The sequence below is a fragment of the Phoca vitulina genome, unplaced genomic scaffold (genome assembly GCF_004348235.1).
Source record: "Phoca vitulina isolate PV1807 unplaced genomic scaffold, GSC_HSeal_1.0 scaffold22, whole genome shotgun sequence".
In the NCBI taxonomy this organism is placed as follows: domain Eukaryota; kingdom Metazoa; phylum Chordata; class Mammalia; order Carnivora; family Phocidae; genus Phoca; species Phoca vitulina.
Window position 1 is genome coordinate 3,538,460 of NW_022589725.1, and position 20,520 is coordinate 3,558,979.

Below are 20,520 nucleotides of genomic sequence, written 5' to 3' on the forward strand. Positions count from 1 at the left end.
CTTGTGCACTCATTTATTTCCCAGCTTTTCCTCCCTAAAACAGAGAGTCCATCCTCTATATTATATAATCAGGTAGGTGAAGGCTAGATATATAACCTGATTAATGAAGGCAACATTCAAACCAAGGTGTGTTTCCCTTTGTTAAAATTATAAAATAGAATTCCCTGAATTTCAATTCTAACTATTTTGCTTTGCACAGCTGATGTACTTGTACCACTTTAAGTTCTTTTAGATAGAGTCAATCTTTTAATTCAAAACCTTGGCAGTCACTAAGAGTGAGTGTGGTTACTCCTGGAAGAACCCGTTCCTGTTTCGAAATCCCCCACATGTTTCGGGGGTGTCCAGGAAGGTTGGCCGAGGGGACTGCCCTCCTGCTCAGGTTTGTTGCCCTTGTTTGCAAACACTGGAGGGCCAACTAGGTGTCAGCTCCGTTCTGTGCTCTGGGAATACAGTCTCAAAAAAGACAAAGTGCTCTCAGGAAGCATATATTGTAGAAATAAGGGCTAAGGCTGGGTTGGAAACATAAATTGGAAAGCCATCGTGTGTAGGGGCATTGAAAACCACAGAACTGAGTATAAAGAAAAAGGTAGGAGCTTTGGAGCTCACCAAGATTTATAGGATGGGAAGAGGATGATCTGGTAAAAGAGCCTGCCTTCAGGTCAGAGGGAATCCAGAAGAGTCTGAACTTCTGGAGGACACAGGAGGAATGTTTTCAGGACAGTGGGACTGCTCAACGGTGTGAAATGTCACTGACAGATCAAGTGAGGGGAGGGCTGAGAGCTGACCACTGGGGCAATAAGGGGGTCCTTAGAAACCTCGACAAGAGCCACTTCTGAGGAGCTGTGGACACAAAAACCAGACTGGAGTGGATTCTAGAGAGAGATCATGGATTAGTTCAATATTTACTGAGCACCTACTATGCGCCAGGTACTGTTCTAGGCAATGCAGATTTGTCAGTGAACAAAACAGACAAAAACCTCTGCCACAGACTCTACATTCTAGTGGGGGAAGCTGACACTAAGGTTTGCTCCTCAGGAGAATGGGAGAAAGGGAAGTGGAACAATGGGACTGACAACTCTCTCAAGGAGCTGTGATGTGAAGGAGAGCGCATGGAATTGGGGGATGGTGTTTGGAGAGTGATGTGGTCTCAAGGAAGGGGCGTGGGGGTTTGTTGGTTTGTTTTTAAGTAGGAGATGTTAGAGCATGTTTGTACCTGATGAAAATGAACCTATGGAGAGGAAAAAATGGGCAGTGCAGGGGAAAAAGAATAATTCTAGAAGACAAGTCCTTGAATATGCAGGAGGAAAGAGGATCCAGTGCACCTGTGATGTTGGGACCCATCACATGTACTTGTGGGCTCCTGGCTCGCAGCACCTACTGCTTCTGTGTCCTTCCTCCCCAGCTAGACCAGGAGTTTTTCTGAGGCCTGTAACTGCTTTCTCTGTGATTTGAATTCACTCTTCTTCTCCTGCTGCCACCCCTTATGTTTGCAGCTCACGCAGCATTTTCATAAACACTGTCTCACTTGGTACACACAGCAGCACAACCAGTCTGAAATGGCTCCCAGGCCCAAGCCATGTGCCAGGAACCCATCCACTCCTACCCTTATGGCCTGATCACACCCTCAGAACCCCACTCCTGTGTCCTCTGCACATATTGTTCCTTCTGCTTGGTACCTTTCCACATCCCATAGGTCTGGAGAAATCTTAATCATCCTCTAAGATACAGCTTGAGTGACACCTCTTCTTTGAAGCCTTCCCGGAATCCACCCCCAAACAAAGTTAATCATCCCCTGGGCTGTGTTCCACTCCACCACAGTCTAACTATGCATTAACTTGTCTGTCTCCCCCAGAGATGGAACAAAGCAGCTGACATGCAAAAAAGCCTGACAGAGAGGCCGCACTCAAATCGTCACTGAATGAATCAGAGAGCTGGGAGTAAAAAGTGGTCAACGTTATAAGAAGCAGTGGTACTGAAAACCATACAAGGTTTAGCCATTCTTGCCTTCGGGGCTGGAATTCGATTTCCCGGGGCTGTGCTGCTCAGAGGCTAGGGTTAAGGTGGGAGGTCCCAGCTGCCCTAAAGGTTGTCACGGGCAGCCCTCAGCTGTCACCTTCTCTGGGAACTGCCCTCAGCCAAGGGAGCTGCCTCGCCCAAGTGCCCTCTCCTGGAAGCAGCCATCCTGTTAGACCAGCTGATAAGGGGAGGAAAGGCCTCACCCCCCTGCCTCAATTTGGGATATCTCAGCAGGGCCCTGTCCACTCCAGAGCTTCCCCTGGGACAGGCTGAGGCCTCTGCTGAGACTACCTTGGCTGTTCAACTTCTGTCCAGCACCTTGCTGTCTTCCCTGTCCTACAGGTGATATTCGCAAGGGCATTCCAGTACACCTGCGCTCACATCTCCCTCCCAGAGTCTGGTTCCAGGGAACCTGACCTAAAATAGCCATTTGGGTCCCCGGGCCAGAGAAGTGTCTGGCACATAACATATGCTCAATAAATATTTATTGAATGAGTATGTCTCTGTTTATTTTCTCGTCGTCTCTCTGCTAAGGTTCCTCCCAACTGCTTGCCCTTCAAGGCCTCGTATACAACAGACGCTCAATAAAAGCCCTGGCTCTAGGTGTTGGGGGTGGGGAGCAACACACACTCAGAGCCCCAGCGAGACTGAGCGCCACAAACTTGGGGCCTGCCCCCCGCAGCTGCGGCTGGGACGCGAGGGAGGGGGGGGCAAGCCAGCTCCGGGGTCGGGACCGCAGCCCGCGGGTCCTCGGGGGACCAGCACACAGGGCGGCGGGCGGGGCGGCCACTGACCCGTCGACTCCGTGCAACGGTTACTTTTTAAGACGCCAAAATGGCGGAATTCTTTTTATTCTTTCTCTTTATGGCAAAATAATAACCCCATTTCCCGTTATAAAAAATCGGAAATCAATGGTAGGAAAAAGAAAGTTTGCCAAATGACCCATTTCCTAAGAAACCCCAAAGCCCGCCCTCTACACCTTCCGTGGTATTAATGAAAACTCTTAATTGACTGCATTTCGCTAATATCGGAGCCGCCGCCTCCCCCGCTCGCGGTCGCGGCCCCCAGCCCCGCAGCCGCCGGCCCCCGCCCCGCAGCGCTCCGCCCGGACCCCTTCCGCTCCTCTCCCCCGCTCTCCTCCCCAGCCCGCGCCCCCCGCCGGCGGCGTTCGCCACGGGCCGCGCGCCGGGGCCGCGCAAGCGGGCACTGGCGGCAGGGCGGGCGGCAGGGCGGGCGGCGCCCCGCACCCCGGGGCCGAGCCCCCGCCGCGGGCTCCCTACCTGCGAGGCCCGCCCGTGGCCGCCCGGCGCCGAGCTGCCGTCCGAGCCCCGCGCCGCGCGCGCCTGCGCGCACAGGGGGCGGGCCCGCCTCCCTGCAGGATGCGGGGTGTGGAGCGCGCGCCGAGCGGGATCAGGGGGCGCGGGTCCGGCCGCGTGGGCCTGGTGGCCTCTCCCCCCAGCCCGCGACCCGACGGCTGCGCGGGCGAGGCGGGTTGAGATTCATCCTGCCCACCCCCCCCCCCCCCCACCTCCGCGTCACGGCCAGCAGCGCGCAGCGGGGCCCGCCGAGCCGGGGAGCGAGCCTGCCGGGCCCCAGCTGAGTGGTCAGTGACAAAAGACGGGGTTGTGCTCCCGCATGAACCCCGGCTGGGTCGCTGCGGTGTCCAACGCCTTCCCAACCGTGCCTGCCCCCCCGCCCTGGAGGAGGGGAGCCAAGGAGCGCCCGAAAACGGCCTCCGAAGGGGTGAAGGGCCGCGCGACCAGAGGAGAGGAGGCCCAGGGCGGCGTGGGTTCTGATTCCGACCCTGCCAGGCATAAAGGGCGGCATTAGCCGCGCCTGCGTTTAGATGGCCCTATTGCCATGGCTGCTGGTGTGACCTGGAAGACATCACCTTATCCTCCTGGTACTCCATTTCTCCATTTGTAAAGACTCACTTACTTGGCATATGGTTCCCGTTGTGGTGTTACCTTGAGCAAGTCACTGCTTCTCTGTGCTTCAGTGTCCTTGATCTAACTAGTCACATCTCTGTTGTTGGTTCTTTTAGCACAAAATACCTCTATTTACACATATCACAGCTGTAGTTTCACATAGATTTGTGTAATTGGAGAGGTTAAGAGACTGCAAGCTCCAAGAGAGACAGTTTTTGTATCCTTAGCTCTCAGCTGGACACTGAGTGTCGGTGCTCAATAAATATTTGCTAATATACTGCACGCGGATAAAAACAGGGAAACTCTTGATACAGTCTAGAGCCCGGGGCCCCTCTCCCACACGAAAAGATTTAACCTAATCCCTTATTTTACAGAAAAGGACACTGAGGTCCATTTGGCCTAAGGTCATGGCCACAGGTCAGACCTCCAGGCTCCTGACTTCCAGTCCAGATGAGAGAAGCTTCCTAATTAATTGTAGGCAAATTCCCCAAATTGTGACCATCGGGTTTAAATTTATGCAGACTTTATTCTGGTTGCCACGCCGACGCATTACATGTGTTCTTTGCTGCAATGTCAATTTTTAATCACATCTCATATTATTGGGAACAGAACTGCATCAGTTGAGGACGCTGGTTGCCATAACAATGGAGGTCTCTTTATGCACACCGATACACACACAACCATCCGCTTTTTCTCTCATCTCTACCCAGACTGCTTGTTCTAGATTTTCCAAAAGGTTTATTTTAGGTATTCGGATTACAAGAAAGTGATGAAACTACACAAACACATGACTTCTCAATTACAAATGCGTCTTGCAGACAGTGATTCAGACAGACAAGTGGAATCTGAGCTAGCAGGATGTAGGAACCAACATGAGTTGCTGAGACATTATTGTTCTGCCCATTAACAGTCTTAACAGGTGGTCCTGATACTTTCGGTGGTCTTGCTTGCCTGAGCACCTTCAGGGATGGAGAGCTCCTCAAGTTGATGTGATTTGGGGAAGGTTGTTTCTCACACAGCCAGTGTTTCTTCTGCTTCTTCAGAATGCCCTCAGGAGCAAGGGAGCAAGTCTAGTCCTTCCCTCAAGTGACAGACCCCTCTTCTACAAGTCTGTAGCCCCCAGTGTCTTCTCCAAGTTAACCTTCTACCCAAGAGTGGACCCAAATTTGTTTGAAATGTTAATAGAAACACTGGAAAAACTGTTGTAAGCAGCCCACACCTGTTTCTACAGAATTTAATTCACCATTGAGGCAGTCTATGTATTTTAGGAAAATCATCAAAATGTGCCCTTTATAGTTCAGTGTGAAAATACTTCTGGTTCCAACATGACAGACTTCACTAATAGGGAAGGAGCCCTTTCTAGCATAAACACCCCAGAATCCTGGGTAAAGTATTACAAGAAAAAAGCAAGCAAAGGAGGAAGAAGAGTAAATTCATGGCTGAAAGGGTAACCAGCAGGAGTCAGAAACAAAAGAGGGAAACAGAGCAATGGGGTTGGGGTGGGGTAAGGGTGGCCTGGTGTCTCTCTTGTCCTGGAGGTGGTTATTGATGAGTGACAGGGACCAGCTGCTAGGGATTTGGGTTTCATCACACACTTAATGGCAGGAGATGGGATCTTAAGTCCAGGTGATACTGGGAGTATGAACTTAAACCAGTGTAAAGACTGGACACCTCCCATACCTAGACTATGTATTTGTGGGTCCATAGTGGGAAAGGCAAGGGAGACCCAAGTTTCCAAATATGATCAACTTCAGGTCCTGCTCTCCCCCAGGCCATGGGTTTATGTTACCCAGAACATCAGACACTGACATTTTATTTGGCTTTGGGAATGGAAGCTTATGTTTGTAACCACTAGAACTTGTTTCGGTGAGGGCCAGAGCCTCAGCTATTTCCCTTAACCCCACCCTGCTAAATATCTGAACCTTGTTCTTAACATACCGATAGAATTCTTGTCTTAGGACACTGAGGTACCCAACAAAAAAGAATCAATCAAGGCATACTCATTTTCTATTGTGGAACAAATTAGTTAGTGGCTTAAAAAAAGCATAAATTTATTACCTTGTCATTCTGGAGGTCAGAAGCCCAAATTGGGTCTCAAGGCGTTTTATTTCCCAGTACCAAGGACTTTCTTCCCAAAGAATTAGCCTGTCAGTGGGGACAAATACCACTTAGGAAAGGTAGTTCAAGAACCTTAAGTCTCTGGAGAAGACATTATGTTGCTTTGCTCTGGCTCATGTGCTCCAGGCCATCTTCTGATTTCATTTTTCAGATACCTTCCTGTTCTAGTGCTCTTGGGCTGCTAGGACAGAACATCGTAGACTGGACTAGGTGGCTTACGACAACAGAAACTTCGTTCTCACAGTTCTGGAGGCTGGAAAATCCACGATCAAGGTGCTGCAGATTTCATGTCTAGTGGAGTCTTCCTGGCTTCACAAATAGCCGCCTCCTTGCTGTGTCCTCACATGGCAGAAGGTGCAAGGAACTTTCTGGAGTCTTTTATAAGAGTCCTAACTAATTCCATTCATGAGGGCTCCACCTTCATGACCTAATTACCTCCCAGAATCCCCACCTCCAAATACCATCACATTAGGGATCAGCATGAATTTTGGGGACATATAAACATTCACTCCATAGCACTTCATATCCCATAATCAGCTATTTGGAATGGGGTTGCTAGGGATTTACCTTCCAATCTCCCTTCTTCTTCCACTCAAGGAACACATTGGCTTTCTGGTACAAGCCAGGTACTTGGACATTGTTAGCCAGATATGGGGGCGGCAGAGTGGGTGGGTATCTCCCTCAGAAAAGCTTATCTACTGAGAGGCAAGAATTAACTCAAGAAACTCTTCCTGGCTTTGGATAGCAAATGAAAAAAGCCAACTTCATCAAGTAAGTGTAATGTTTTATACTTTATTGAAATAGGAAATATCTACTTGTTATCTGTTAGGGTCATGACAGGAAACATGGCACACACTCCAACTGAGTAAATTTGAAGAGAATTTAATAAAGGGTCTGTTTTTAAAGGTCTGGGCAGGTTGTTAGAAAATCACAATTGTTAGCTAAAGATCATTGGGACTAGGAAAAGGGGACAGTGGTTACCAAGACTTGAACAAGAGGGCTGTGTATAGAAGACACTACGCCCTTCCAATGAGGGCCACCTCCAGCCTGAACTCTACAGGGAGGGAGCTGTTGGAAGTACTCCAATCTTAATCTTTCCCATATCCTATTGCTGCTTCCTAATGGCTGAACCTGATCCGAAATCAGAGGGCCAATGGAGGTTAGCTTCCTGGGGCTCAGAATAGGCAGAGGATTGAGGGGTGATGGTGTGGGAGGGCCAAATGTCAAGTATCTGTTTAGGCAAAATGAAATAACTGCCTGTTTTTCCTTTTCATACATGTGCAGGTTGGTGGATTTAGGCTGGGCTGTTTCAAGCTGTAGGCGGCGGAGGCTAACAGACAGCTTGGCCCCACCTGTCTCGTCTTCTACCAGTAGGCCCACAAAGGGGTATTATTCTCATGGTGATGACTGAGATGCCAAAGACCAAGCCCATTTGTGCAAGTGCTTCTTAAGCCTTGTCATGCTGTATGTTTCCTATAGCTGCAGTAACTAATTACCACAAATTTGGTGGCTTAAAATAAAAATGTATTACCTCACAGTTGTAGAGATCAGAAGTCCAAATGAGTGAGGGGATGTTTAGCCTGGAGAGGACCTTCACAACGTCAAGCTGTGGGTAGGGCTGTGCTCCATCCAGAGGTTGTAGAGAATTTAGTTTTCTTGCCCAGTGGTCCCTTCCATTTTCAAGGCTGGTAGCGTAGCATCTTCCAGTCTCTAATTTTGCTTGCTTTCACATCAACTTTTCCTTATCTTTTTACCTTCCAACCTCCCTATTGTAATTACACTGAGCCCACTTGGATAATCCAGGATAATCTTCCCATTCCCAGACCTTAATTTAGTCACATTTACAAAGTTCCTTTTACCATGTAAGTAACATACTGACAGGTTAGAGGGTTAGAAGGTAGGCATCTTTGGGGAAGGGGAGGGTAATATGTAGCCTACTAAACATGCTGTGCCTGCCAAAATTCCACTGGCCCATATCAAGGGACAGGAGGTACTCTGCTCATGAAGGGGGATATACAGAAATATATGTAGATCTGTAAGAGGATCTGGCAAGGCCTTTAGTACATGTTTATTGAATGTTTTGGACCATTATGACTCAGGGTATTACACTGACCAGCTTATTACAATCACAGCCACAGCTATCCAAGCTGGAGTTCCTACTGGGTCTGCAGGGGAATGTCATCTACAGCAAAGGTGGACAAAAGCTATAACTTAAGATCTTATTTGCTCATTCCAATTATAATGCTGTTGTGTACTCATTCTACAATCACACTGAAATTTACGCTCTGAATTTCCTTCTCCCTCTATTCCTATTACCCAGAGCAAGAGGACACATTATTTGCTTTAAACTCTCTGAAGGAACAGAAGAGATTCTGTAGGGGTATTAAAGTTTCCTCACTCCTTTGCCAGAACTGACCCAGAATTCAGCTGAACATCTATTAGGGCAGGTTGTCCACATACTACTTGCTCTGCTCTGAGCAGTCTTTTTTTTTAAATGATTTTTTAAAAAGATTGTATTCATTTACTTGAGAGAGGGAGCGTGTGCTTGCACAAGCCAGGGGGGAGGGGCAGAGGCAGAAACAGACTCCCTGCTTGGCAAGGAGCCCAAAGCCTGGCTCGATCCCAGGACCCCGGGATCATGACCCAAGCCAAAAGCAGACATTTAACCGACTGAGCCACCCAGGCGCCCCTGCTCCGAGCAGGTTAAAGCAAATCTGGAGTGCTGTCTCTTACTAGCAGGCGGTACTCTGTAAGAGGGACCCTGACCACCCAGAATACAGGGAGACAACAGAGATGGTTAGGGGCTTTAAAACTGCTGTGCTGAGACAGCTGAGGGGATGTTTAGCCTACAGGAGAGGACCTTCACAAGAGCAGAAGTAGTCTGATCTGGGGGGCCTGAGAAAGATCCAACTAGAAGCGATGAACACCCAAGGGCCCAGGTTGTGCTTGCTAAATACCATTTCCAAATAAAGATAACCCAGGCTCATTGGAGAAATGGCTGCTTCCAGGTCTGGGACTAGAAAGTTGAGCCTGGAAATCTTACCATACTAGAAAGCAAGGAAACTGGTAAGATTATTAGGGCTGCTTCAATGAACTCAGGAGGCAACCTGAGCTGACTTCCCCTGACTAAAGATAGAGTAAGGCAACACCAGTAAGGAGAACTGCCACAGACTGAAAAGTGTTTAAAATCATGGGTTCATGGTTTAATGGACTTAGGCAAAGATCATCAATGCCTGCCAATGACAAAAAGATACCCAGGTAGTTTTGGGAAGGAAACCCAACCCTTCCCCTGAAACTGATAAAGCCTCTAGAATAATGGGTCTTAAACTTGAGCACACACCAGAATCACTTGGAAGGCTCATTATAACAACACCTATGGCTGGGCTCCACTTTGTTTCTGATTCAGTGATCTAGGGTGGGGCTTGAGGAAACTGCGTTTTAAATCCCCAGAGGATGCTGCTGATGTTACTGGTCCACGAACACTTTGAGAACCATTGTTCTTAGGTCTAGAAGATGCTAGATGATACCATGAGAATGCAATCAGCAAAATCAAGACTGAAAAACTACTCAACAGTGACCTTCAATATACTGCAAAGAACAAGAAATTGAGAAGACTTAAGATGTCTTTTAGAGGTATATAGTGAACTACTTTCAGCTGGAATGTCTGGGATTTCCTTCAAAATTATCTGGAGAGGAAGCAGACAGACCTATATTGTTAAAGCTGAGTAAGTATCCAGGAGGTTCATCACACTATTCTCTAGCTGGTGTCTGCAATCTTCTAACATCAAAGGAACAGCAATATATTTAAATAGCACACTCAAAGCTGTTTACGAATAGCTAAAAGGAGTAGTGGTCACTTACTCTTAATACTTGGGCACCATATTCAGCAACTCTGCTTTGCCTATCTTTTCCTCAATTGGCTAGAAAAGTTTGAGGGTTTGACTACTTATAGAATGTTTTAATAAGAGCAGCTCATCTTTAAGGAGTGACTCTGCCAAGTGCTTTGATAACAGCATTTACCCCCACAATACTAGAGGGCACTGTTTTCTATGTGAGGATGCAGCTTACTTCTATTTCATCTTTTCATCTCTCATCTATTTCAAGTGCCCCCTGCTCCCTCTTTGGCCCTGGGCTAGAACCACTCTCTTGCTTTCAGTATATGGAGTACTAGTTGATGCCAACAAAGCTCGCCCTTCAGCAGCTTTTTTTTTTTTTTTTAAGATTTTATTTGAGAGAGAGAATGAGAGAGAGTGCATGAGAGGGGTGAGGGGCAGAGGGAGAAGCAGACTCCCTGCTGAGCAGGGAGCCCCATGGGACTCCAGGATCGTGACCTGAGCCGCAGGCAGTTGCTTAACCAACTGAGCCACCCAGGCGCCCCCTTCAGCAGCTCTTAAATTTGAAAATGATCGGCTCCCTCCCTCAAAACAAAAACTCCTTCTTTGAACCTTATTTAAATAAGACTGTCTACTCACAGAAGTACTGACTTACAGGTAATTATAAAATGACTAGATAAGATGCATTGAGGACAGTCTCATTGTTGTGGTATTCCTGCTAAAAATGCAATCATGAGGAGCAATCAGACAAACCCAAATTGAGGGAAATTCTACAAAGTTAACTGTCCTCTACTCTTCAAAAATGACAAGGTCAAGAGGACCTGGTCCAGATTAGAAGAGACCAAAGAGCCAGGACAACAAAGTGTGGCAAATGATCCTGGCTAATGTAAAGGATATTAGCAGACAACTAATGAAACAGAGCTATGGACCATGGAGTAGGAATTATTTCATTGATGCTATTTTCTGTAGGCACTGTAGTTACATAAGGAGTGTCCCATTACTAGGAAATAGTTTTCCGGGATAAAACAGCAAGATATCTCTACTTTCCTATGATTCAGGAAAAAAAAAATATGTAAATGAAACAAAGTATAATTAGTGAATGTGAAAAGGGTATATAGTTTTTTGTACAGGTTTTTCCTATTTATGAAAATAATTACTTGAAAGTATATGCATTCTGTACTTTCTGGGCCTTCCTTCACCTAATTTCTTGAGTGCTTTTCACTAGGAATTATCTGACATACACATTGCTTTTTTTAATGCTTTAGGGCTGTTAGGAACTGAACTAGGATTTAAATCCTGCCTATGCTTATAAATCTTCATAATTCTAGGACTTCCTTAGAAATATTGAAAATAGGTATAGGAGCGCCTGGGTGGCTCAGTCATTAAGCATCTGCCTTTGGCTCAGGTCATGATCCCAGGGTCCTGGGATCGAGCCCCGCATAGGGCTCCCTGCTCTGCGGGAAGCCTGCTTCCCCCTCTCCCACTCCCCCTGCTTGTGTTCCCTGTCAAATAAAAATCTTTAAAAAGAAAAAAAAAAAACCTTTAAAGAAAATAGGTATAAATAGATGGATGTTAATAGTAAATAAAAATTTAATTACCAATAGTTTCCTAGTGTTTGAGCTGCAATACTGTGACTTGCCTTTATAAAATTCAAATTAACTATGATGAAACTACCTAGGGAATATCAATTTTTCTAGATTTGCATCTCCAGAAGGATGAGCAAAAAACTAGCAATCTTGGCTTCCTCCAAGGGGTCAAAGGTGGAATTTGCTCTATTAACCCTTTTGTATTTATCTTCCGACTTCTGAACTAACCACGATTCCTTCCTGTTAAAGTATAAAAAGTTAATTACTGGGGCGCCTGGATGGCTCAGTCGGTTAAGTGGCTGACTCTTGATTTCAGCTCAGGTCACAATCTCAGGCTCCCGGGATAGAGCCCCAAGGGACAGAGCCCCAAGTCGGGCTCTGCGCTCAGTGGGGAATCTATTTGGGGTTTTCTCTCTCCCACTTGCGTGCTCTCTCTACAATAAATAAATAAATCTTAAAAAAAAAAGTTAATCATTTTGCTGTAACACAGCCAAAAAAATCTAAACAAGCTATTGAGGACCGAGAAGATTACACAATCCCATCAACTCATCCTTTTAGCAAATAGAGCAAACATACGTAGATCCATCTTATTCAAGAAGTGGTATTGCTCAAAGAAGTTTGAACTTTAACGTGTAAATTGATAAGGAGGTACTAAACTATGTAAAAACTCTCTATATTCTCATTGTTTGATTTTGAATATTACAAGTAGTACTTTTCATTCCTGTCACACAAGCCAAGGGATTAATTACTTGAAAAAAACAATGTTGGTAATGAAAAAGTATACTTATACAGGAGTGTACTAGTCAGCCGTTTAAAATACCAGATCTCTAGGTTTTAAGTAAAAACAAGCTGCAGAACACTACTCATGATAAGAACAGCCTGTTGTAAGAAATAGGTTTTAGGACCAAAGCCTAGGCAGAGACAGATACTATAAACAGCAGCTACCTTACAGGGGGCTCAAAGGAAAGATACTTTATGTTCCCAAGTACGTATTACTTTTGCAATTAAGTCAAAACTTAAGAACAAAACATTCAACTGCCATAGGACTGAAATTGGATAAAGTCAGAAAACGCTTTCTGAAAACAAAGTAAATAACAAAAATGTGAAGTTTCCTAAATGTAAACTGCCAAAGTTTAGAGTGCTCCAAGTCTTAAATTAAGGAAATTAGGTTAAGGACTTTGGAAAAGGTGATTAAAGCTTCTTAGTTTTCCTGAGAAATAATTATGGAAAATGTTCAAATTGCTACAAGGTAACAGGTAAGAAAATTTAATGTGAAAATAAAGCAGGACAACACAAAAGTTTAGTATGCTTAATTCTTCACAGTAGCAAATAGTATTTATTATGGCACTATTCTAACTGCCTTCCACTTATTAACCTTTATTTTTTATTATTACTATTATTTTAAAATATTTTATTTATTTATTTGACAGAGAGAGACCACACAAGCAGGGAGAGTAGCAGGCAGAGGGAGAAGCGGACTCCCCGCTGAAGAGAGAACCTGATGTGGGGCTCGATCCTAGGACTCTGGGATCACAACCTGAGGCGAAGGTAGCCGCTTAACCGAGTTGCCCAAGCACCCCTAACCTTTATTTTTAGTTATGTTAGTCACCATACATCATTAGTTTTTGAGGTAGTGTTCCATGATTCATTGTGTATAACACCCAGTGTCTAACCTTTATTTAAAAAAAAAAAAACTTAAGTAATCTCTATCCCCGATCTCTAGGGGCTCAAACCTACAACCTTGAGATCAAGAGTCACATGCTCCACCAAGCCAGCCAGACACCCTAGATGCTAACCTATCTGCACAACTCATGGCTTATGCTTACCATTTCATGGATAACATTCAAGCACCACTGTTAAAGACTTGCTCAAGATAAACCATCCACTGTGTTGATCCTAAATGCAGGTCTCTGAGGAACTGAAAACAAGACCTTTTTCTCCTACTTAAGTCAGGAATGGCCTGCCAGTGGCAACTCTAGTTCAAAAAAACCATTTGCCAAATATTTGGCACTAAGTGGGAATACAAATAAATTCAAAACGAGCCTTTCCCTCAGTAAGCACTTTATTGAGGAGATAAAGCATAAAGGGGGTTAACAAAGTGGAGGAAAAAAAGATACCAAAATGAAGGTAATTAACAACACAGGACTGGACCAGTAAACCACAGGAACTGGGAGGACTCAAGCTGGCCTTAAAGGCACTACGGCATGTCAATCAACATTATCCGGTCAAAGAAAGGGGAATCATGATGTTGCTCATTTGTTTTTGCTCTTTCAGTTTAATATTCTATCTGGCCACAGATGTACACATGGCACGATGTAGATGCTCAGATCCTACTTGTAAGTTAGCAAGGAACTAAACATTTCAGTCAACTCTGTTCTCAAGTAGGCCAGAGTTCTAGGGCTTTAGCATATTCAATGATGCAGAGGTCCACAGGTATGGACTAGGACTGGACTTTCACTAAGCTGGTCTTTGCCATTACCAGAAAACTTATGGGTGTAGGCATTTACCTTACAATTACCCACTTTGGGGGCAGCTAACAACGTAGACAAAACCTGCCTATGACCATGTGATGTTATACTAACACAAGAAAGCCCCGTTGAAGGATGACTTTACAAAGTCAAATTTCACACTGTGATATTCCCCCCTCCTTCCTTTTTAAAAGGCTATGGTTTTAAAAGCTTTTGTTTTTTCCCTGAAAACAAGAGAACTTTGGTCAAAGCCAATTCTTAAACCAAATTCTGAAAGCCAGCTGGAGACGCGCCTCTTCATGTAAGAGTTGTAATTTGTTTTTTCAAGTAGGCAAAATAATGAACTATGACACCAGTGTCTTCTCTCAAATTCTGGAGTTTATACTGGAAAAAAACCCATTTCTTATGCATATCTAAATTTTAGAAAGTATGAAAGTAAAGAAAATAAGGTCATGGAAGAAGCATCAACCTTTTAGGGCACTACATTCCTAAGAGTAGGCTCCAAGATTTTATAACAGGAAGCCCAGAAATTTCTCAAAAACAAGTCTTTCTACTCATTATCAAGTACTCCCAGCTACTCTGTGATTTTGACACCTAAAATCTTCGACTCAGTTTTTTTCAAGCAGCCCCATTTTATCAGATATGCCTTCTGGATTATTTGAACCTACAAACGAACTCTTAGTAGATTATGATGCTTTCTAGTCACACCTGTGGCATGATGACACTGTTATCACCATGCCCTACTATATAGTACAACCCAGCCCTTGATACCTTACAGTGAGCTCCTAGAAGAAAAGAAAGCGGAGTCAAATAACCTACATCCTAGTTTCAAACCAAGGTTAATGAGTGCTTTTAAATAAAGTTAAAGTACTTGAACAAAAAGATATAAGGTAATTCATTTCTCAAACTTCAATTTCAACTAATTAGGTCTACACATATATGGACTAACTGGTTACCCAGTACCTCCTACAAATTTGCAGTATAATCTGGCTTCCACAGAGTATTATTATACTTCATAATGAAGTACAGGAAGTTTTGGGTTTACCCATGTAAATTCTTCTCAAGCCAACCACACGTTGTAAAGTTACAAGGATGATCTAACCAATTATTACATAACCTCATCAACTACAAGAAGGACTGATTGTTGGGTAGAATTTTACTTTAATCAGCAACTGATCTTACCAAGCAACCTGTTAAGTGCCTGTTAAATGTAATGATCTTCCAGCAGAAAATGCAGTATTTGCTTTTCCACTTTGAACAATATGCTAAATTTCCAATCAAAGAAAGGCTACTTCCATTTTTATGTAACATTAAAGACCACAGAACCATACTCTAACAAAACACCAATTACACTGACCACTCCCAGAAGGTGGAATTACTAGGCTAAACGGGATCCCAAGTGTTAAGAACTTCAAGAGTTTGATCAAATTTAAGTTTGAAAAGTTTCATTATTTAAAATCTACTAACTTACGCAAAATGATGTAATTGACTACAAAACACCTTTTATTTTTAACTTAACTCAAAGGGGCAGATAGACTTTGGCAAATTTGATTAACAGCACAAAATGTTATCCAAATGGAATAATTTATTGCTGGTCTGAGGCTTGCCTTCTTTTACACATGTAGAATTTACACTGTTTCCACAAAGAGCAAATTATCAATATTTAAAGGAATTTAATAGTGACCTATTCAGTAAGGCAATCATCTTCGTAGCAAATTTTTATTGAAATCTTACATAACTCAAGCTTTATAAAAAGCCAACATAATTGAAAATCAGGATCTCCCTCTAAAGCCTTAGGTATTCAAAGCTCGAAACGGTTAATTTAAAAGCAAACAAAACAACAAAAATCCCTGCAGCAGATCCTGCTGAAATACTTAAAAAAAATCTAAATGAGCTTAATCTTTACAAAAGTTATTTTAGCTCAAAAGCTATAAAATCAAAGTTATCTTAATTCTACAAAGAAGGGAGAGGATCTTCGACTTCATGCCATTTCTTTAGAACCTCATTTTTTCATCAAATTTGGCCACAAATCAAATTCCTGTGTGCCCCCATTTTCAGGAGATTCCTCTTGCAGAAGAGGCCAAGTACAAACATGGAAGAATAACTGCCTAAGCAAGTAGGAAAGTGTTCCATAATAGTGTGCAAAGAATATAGAGTTCTAGGTTAATCTCTGGAACTCGATCTGGACCGTGATCTGGACTTTGAACGAGATCTAGAGCGGGATCTTGAAGCTCTTTTTGGTGGAGGGGACACAGAACGTGCCTTTGAGGGTGGAGCAGGTAGGGGTGAATTTGAACGAGACTGGCTTCTTGATCTAGATTTTGACTTTATATCACCTTTTCCGTTTTCTTTGGGGGAACGAGATCGAGAACGAGACCTGCTTCGAGATTTCTCATACTCCTTAGATCTGCTTCGAGAGCGCGAACGGGAGCCCCGATCAGACTTGGGCTTAGATTTGCTTTTTGATCTAGATTTCCTGCCTTTTGATCGAGAACGTGATCGACCTTTGCTCCGAGACCTGGATCTGGACAAGAAGAGTTGGATTTCTCTTTCAGTACCTTGCCAGAACATACAAGTACAGTAACAGAAAAAGAAGAAAAACCTAACAGCTTAATATTTACCGGGAGCGACTTTTTGAGATGCTTCGAGATCTACTGCGGCTGCTCCTGCGACTCCTACTTCGTGACCTTCTTCTAGACCGTGACCTATAACCAGAAGCATAATAAAAATCTTAATCTCAATACATCTCAACACAAACTTTTGTGTTGTTTACAAAAAATACACAAGCAAAATATAATTGTTTACTACCAATTAAATCCACCTGAAAGCATCCTGGAAAAGAACCCAATGATGCACGATAAAAAAAAAACCAAATACCGAACTAATTTCAATTGTCTCAATTCAAGTACTGCCATTTGAGTTTTCTTTGCTCTTGGCAAATATTGTTTCCTCTCCTCTCCCTATCTTTCAACAAATTACCTTGATCTGCTTCCAGAGTAAGATCGCCTATGGCTCGTTCGTGGTTTATCCTCAATGAGCCTAATATTTCTGCCATTTATTTCTGTACCATCCAGTTTATCCAAAGCACGCTTCATGTCAGAATAGGAACGGAACTCAATCACGCCTTCATTTGTGCGTTCTTTGTGAGCATCCGCATAGGTTACTTCACCTGCTTGTCTCATGAAATCCTAAAAGAGCAACAAGACTAGTCAAACCTAGAAAAGTAAAGAAAAAGATCTACATACTGTACTTGATTCTCAGAAATAAAGTGAAACAAAGGCCTACCCTTTAAACATTAGCCATATCATTTTTATCTCAAATTATAGCACGTACCTTTAAATCTTGCCAACTGCAACGACTAGAAAGGTTTTCTACAATAAGCCTGAATTCTGTACGAACAGGTGGTCCATATTTGTCTCTGCCAGAGGTTCTCCGACTGCTGTATCCACCTCCACCACCTTTATCACATGAAGAGCATAATTAGGTGCTTTGTAATGATAGGGATGCATGTTTTTTTGAAAGTTAGTACAAACATATCAACTTTTATTTACTGGAGTAGGACTTTGCTATTATATTGCTAAACCTTCGATACAGTTGTGATTTGCCATAAATTAAATTAAGGGCAAGTCAAATAGACTAAATCCAACTAAACTCCTCCTACAATCTGTTAGAGAGTGACTGCTCCTTTATTCAATTTACCTCGCTAAGTTTTATTTTACAGAACATTGTAAAATATAAAACTTAACTGATTACATGCATTTCTACATTTTACAAAAATGTTTACTAGTTACACTAAGTACTTACATCACAGTGTGAGGTTTTTGGTGGTGGTTTGGCCACAAAACACGCAAGGTAACAGTCACCTAGTTCAGATTAACCAGTTTTGTCTAACCCTTGGAATCCTCACCATCACCCTGCGTCTAATGGCAAAAGGCTGCTGTCGTCATGGCTTCCGGTAAGGTCAGCCAAAGGGTCATAGGGCAAGGGTCACACAATGTATGGAAAAGCCAAGGCCAATCAGGAAAGGCAGTCATCTTAGCCTCAGTGGACACAGCCTCAGCCCCATTGGTCACTTTCAAATTGAAACATCAAGGACTTGTTAAAAAGTTTGAATTCAACATGCAACAATTTCAACATCAAACATTTAACATAACCAAACCCCTCCCACCTCCTCCCAATAACATGCCCCAAACTAATTCGAATACAGCATAAAGCTTATTTAAGTCTACTTTGTGGTACCATACCACATTACTTCAAAACAGTATTTTCTTTGGCCCCCGCCAATTTTAATAACTCTAAGACCTAAACTTAAAACCCCTCCCTGACCCCACCCCCACCCCACCCCCACCCCCGCCTGCCCTCACACTTCTACGCTAACACATTCACATTTCTAGCTAAAGCACTGTCAGGTAAGCAAGGGAGATACAACAAATACAGCCATCCCTCACTTCCTCCGTGGGCAGAGCCCACGACAGTGCTGACAGGGGCCCAAACCACCCCCCTCCCAACTTAGCAAAAACCAATAAATAGTAATAATAAAAAAACCCCAAACACCCCAACCCTGCTAGGCAAAACCCACAACCCAATCCCCGCGCTCCGGCGTCCCGCGGCTGCCCCGGGCAGGCGTGAAGGCAGCAAAGCCCGGGGACACTGGAATCAATGGACCCCTGCCACCGCGCCTGCCCGGGCTGGGAGGCCCCACCCCGCCCACCCTAAGCCTGCGCCCTCCCCCCAGGGTCCCAAGGACGCGGAGCGCGCGGGCGTGGGACTCACTGCGGCTTCCGTAGCTATAGCCGTCGCGATCGCGGCGCGGGCCCCGTGCGTGCTCCACGATCACGCGCTCGCCGCAGAGCTCTTTGCCGTTCAGCTCGTAAACGGCGTCGTCGGCGTCGCGGGAGTCCTCGAACTCCACGAAGCCGTACCTGGGGGCGGCGCGAAGGCCGGGGACCGGGAGGCGTCGTTAGGCCGGGGACGCGCACGGGCACGCTCCCGCGGCCCCGCGCGCGCCCCCGCGGCCCCGCGCCGCCGCCATCTTGGAAGGCCTGCCACGCGGCGCCGCGGCCTTGGCCGTCTTCCGTCCGGCAGGCCCCGCCGCCGCCAGACCCGGGGCGTTGCGGGAGGACGCGGGCGACCAGGCCCGACTCACCCATTTTTGAGGTCTATTTCGAGGAGGCGGCCATAGCCACTGAAAAAGCGCTGGATGTCCTTCTCCCGGACGTTGTAACTAAGGCGTCCTATGTAGACGCGCGGCATGTCCGTGGCGGGCAGGTGCCCCGAAGGCTGGCTATCGAACGGCGGACCGCAAGGCAAAAGCCGCGGTGCGGGTGCGGGGACGGCGAGAGCCCGAACACGCGCCTCACACCGCAGCGGCGGCCGAGTCCAGCCACACAATGGTGCGCGCGCGCCAGGGCTACGCTATAAGGGCGGGCGAGCTGGGGGCGGGGCCGGCGCGTGACGTCAGCGCGCAGCACGTACCCTCCCGCGCTGGATCCCTGGGCTCGGGGTGACTTGCAGGTCCACCGTCCGCGAGGTTTCGGGGAGGTGAGGTTCTGCTCGCTCACACTGTTTTCAGCACCCATCTTTGTAAACGCAGTGTCCCCCCGTCGAGCCACACACTTGTCTTCTAATTTGTACTTTCTAAAAACTTCCTCTCGGTGATCTCTCCCGGGAGAGGCGCTCGGGAGGCAGGCCAAGAGAATTCCCGTTTTTCATTGGTTCTCGAGGTTGTCATAATAGGCCTGCATGGTCTCTGATTGGCTCCTGAAAGCGAGGTGGCTCGTTTCCTCCACTGATGGGTTCACGCTCAGCTTGGCGGGGAACTGGCGCTCCCACACGGATGATTAGCTCATTTCACCGCATCCCGGGCTTGAGCTCGGGGTCGCGGTGACCCGGCCGGGATTGTGTTGCGAGCGCACACTCCTACTGTTCTCTGTCCCTCGTGGTCTCACTCACAGCCATCATCAGCCTTGACCGCCTCGCGGCACGTCCCCCTCTCCCTCCGTGGGTCTTTCTGGAAGCACTGGCAGCCGGAGTCGCCTGTAGATTGCTGTGTACGTGGTAATTCCACGCTCGCTGTGGGTGCTCACAAAGGGAGCCTCTGGCCCAAGAAAGTTGAGCAAGACCTGACAGCCCTCCTGCAGAGGTGCGCTCTCTCCGGTGTCCCAGCGCCATCTCTTCCCCCAACAGGTTGGAAGGCACCTTTTCTATGAGGCAGAAATACACATTTTTTTAGTGAATCACTAGATACCTTTTAAAGCTGGAGAACTACATGAAAACCCCGAAGAAGTAAGTTTAAGTGGAGAGCAGAAGGCCCTGGTGTACTCTGAAACTTGACTACAGGAAAGGAGACTGGCAATGAGGGAGCAGAGAGGTGGGGAAAAACCACGAGAGCACTGGGTCACAGAAGCCAAGAGAGGAAACAGTATCAGTGAGATATCACTGGCTATTCAGGTATTTCCGAATATTCCAGCTCTTTTTGAGTGGTCCAACCTCAGTATTCTTCAGCTGGTTCAAAGAGGGCGATTTTGCCCTCCAGGGGACTTTTGGCAAAGTCTAGAGACAAGGTGGTTGT

The 20,520-nt window shown here is 45.7% G+C and overlaps 2 protein-coding genes across 8 annotated transcripts in view; both read right to left on the reverse strand.

The window, feature by feature from the left end:
• L3MBTL1 (L3MBTL histone methyl-lysine binding protein 1) overlaps positions 1–3,345 on the reverse strand; it is a 33,461-nt gene extending 30,116 nt beyond the window's left edge. For all 6 annotated transcript variants that reach the window (XM_032419658.1, XM_032419657.1, XM_032419659.1 and 3 more), the window contains exon 1: positions 3,297–3,345. The gene's annotated coding sequence lies outside the window, so the exon portion shown is untranslated. The remainder of the gene's footprint in view (positions 1–3,296) is intronic.
• Positions 3,346–15,514: 12,169 nt separating this feature from the next.
• SRSF6 (serine and arginine rich splicing factor 6) lies at positions 15,515–19,355 on the reverse strand. Of its 2 annotated transcripts, XR_004301246.1 has the most exons (7): positions 19,096–19,355; positions 18,723–18,871; positions 17,754–18,021; positions 17,283–17,407; positions 16,929–17,137; positions 16,571–16,654; positions 15,515–16,473 (listed from the first exon to the last, which is right to left on the reverse strand). XR_004301246.1 is itself a non-coding variant. In XM_032419785.1 (6 exons), exons 1-6 carry the CDS (start codon positions 19,200–19,202, stop codon positions 16,113–16,115), a joined length of 1,035 nt encoding a protein of 344 aa, XP_032275676.1. In that variant the 5' UTR covers positions 19,203–19,355; the 3' UTR covers positions 15,515–16,112. The 2 variants fall into 2 exon arrangements, 1 of the variants encoding a protein (XP_032275676.1); XM_032419785.1 differs by lacking the exon at positions 17,754–18,021.
• Between the last annotated feature and the right edge of the window lie 1,165 nt (positions 19,356–20,520).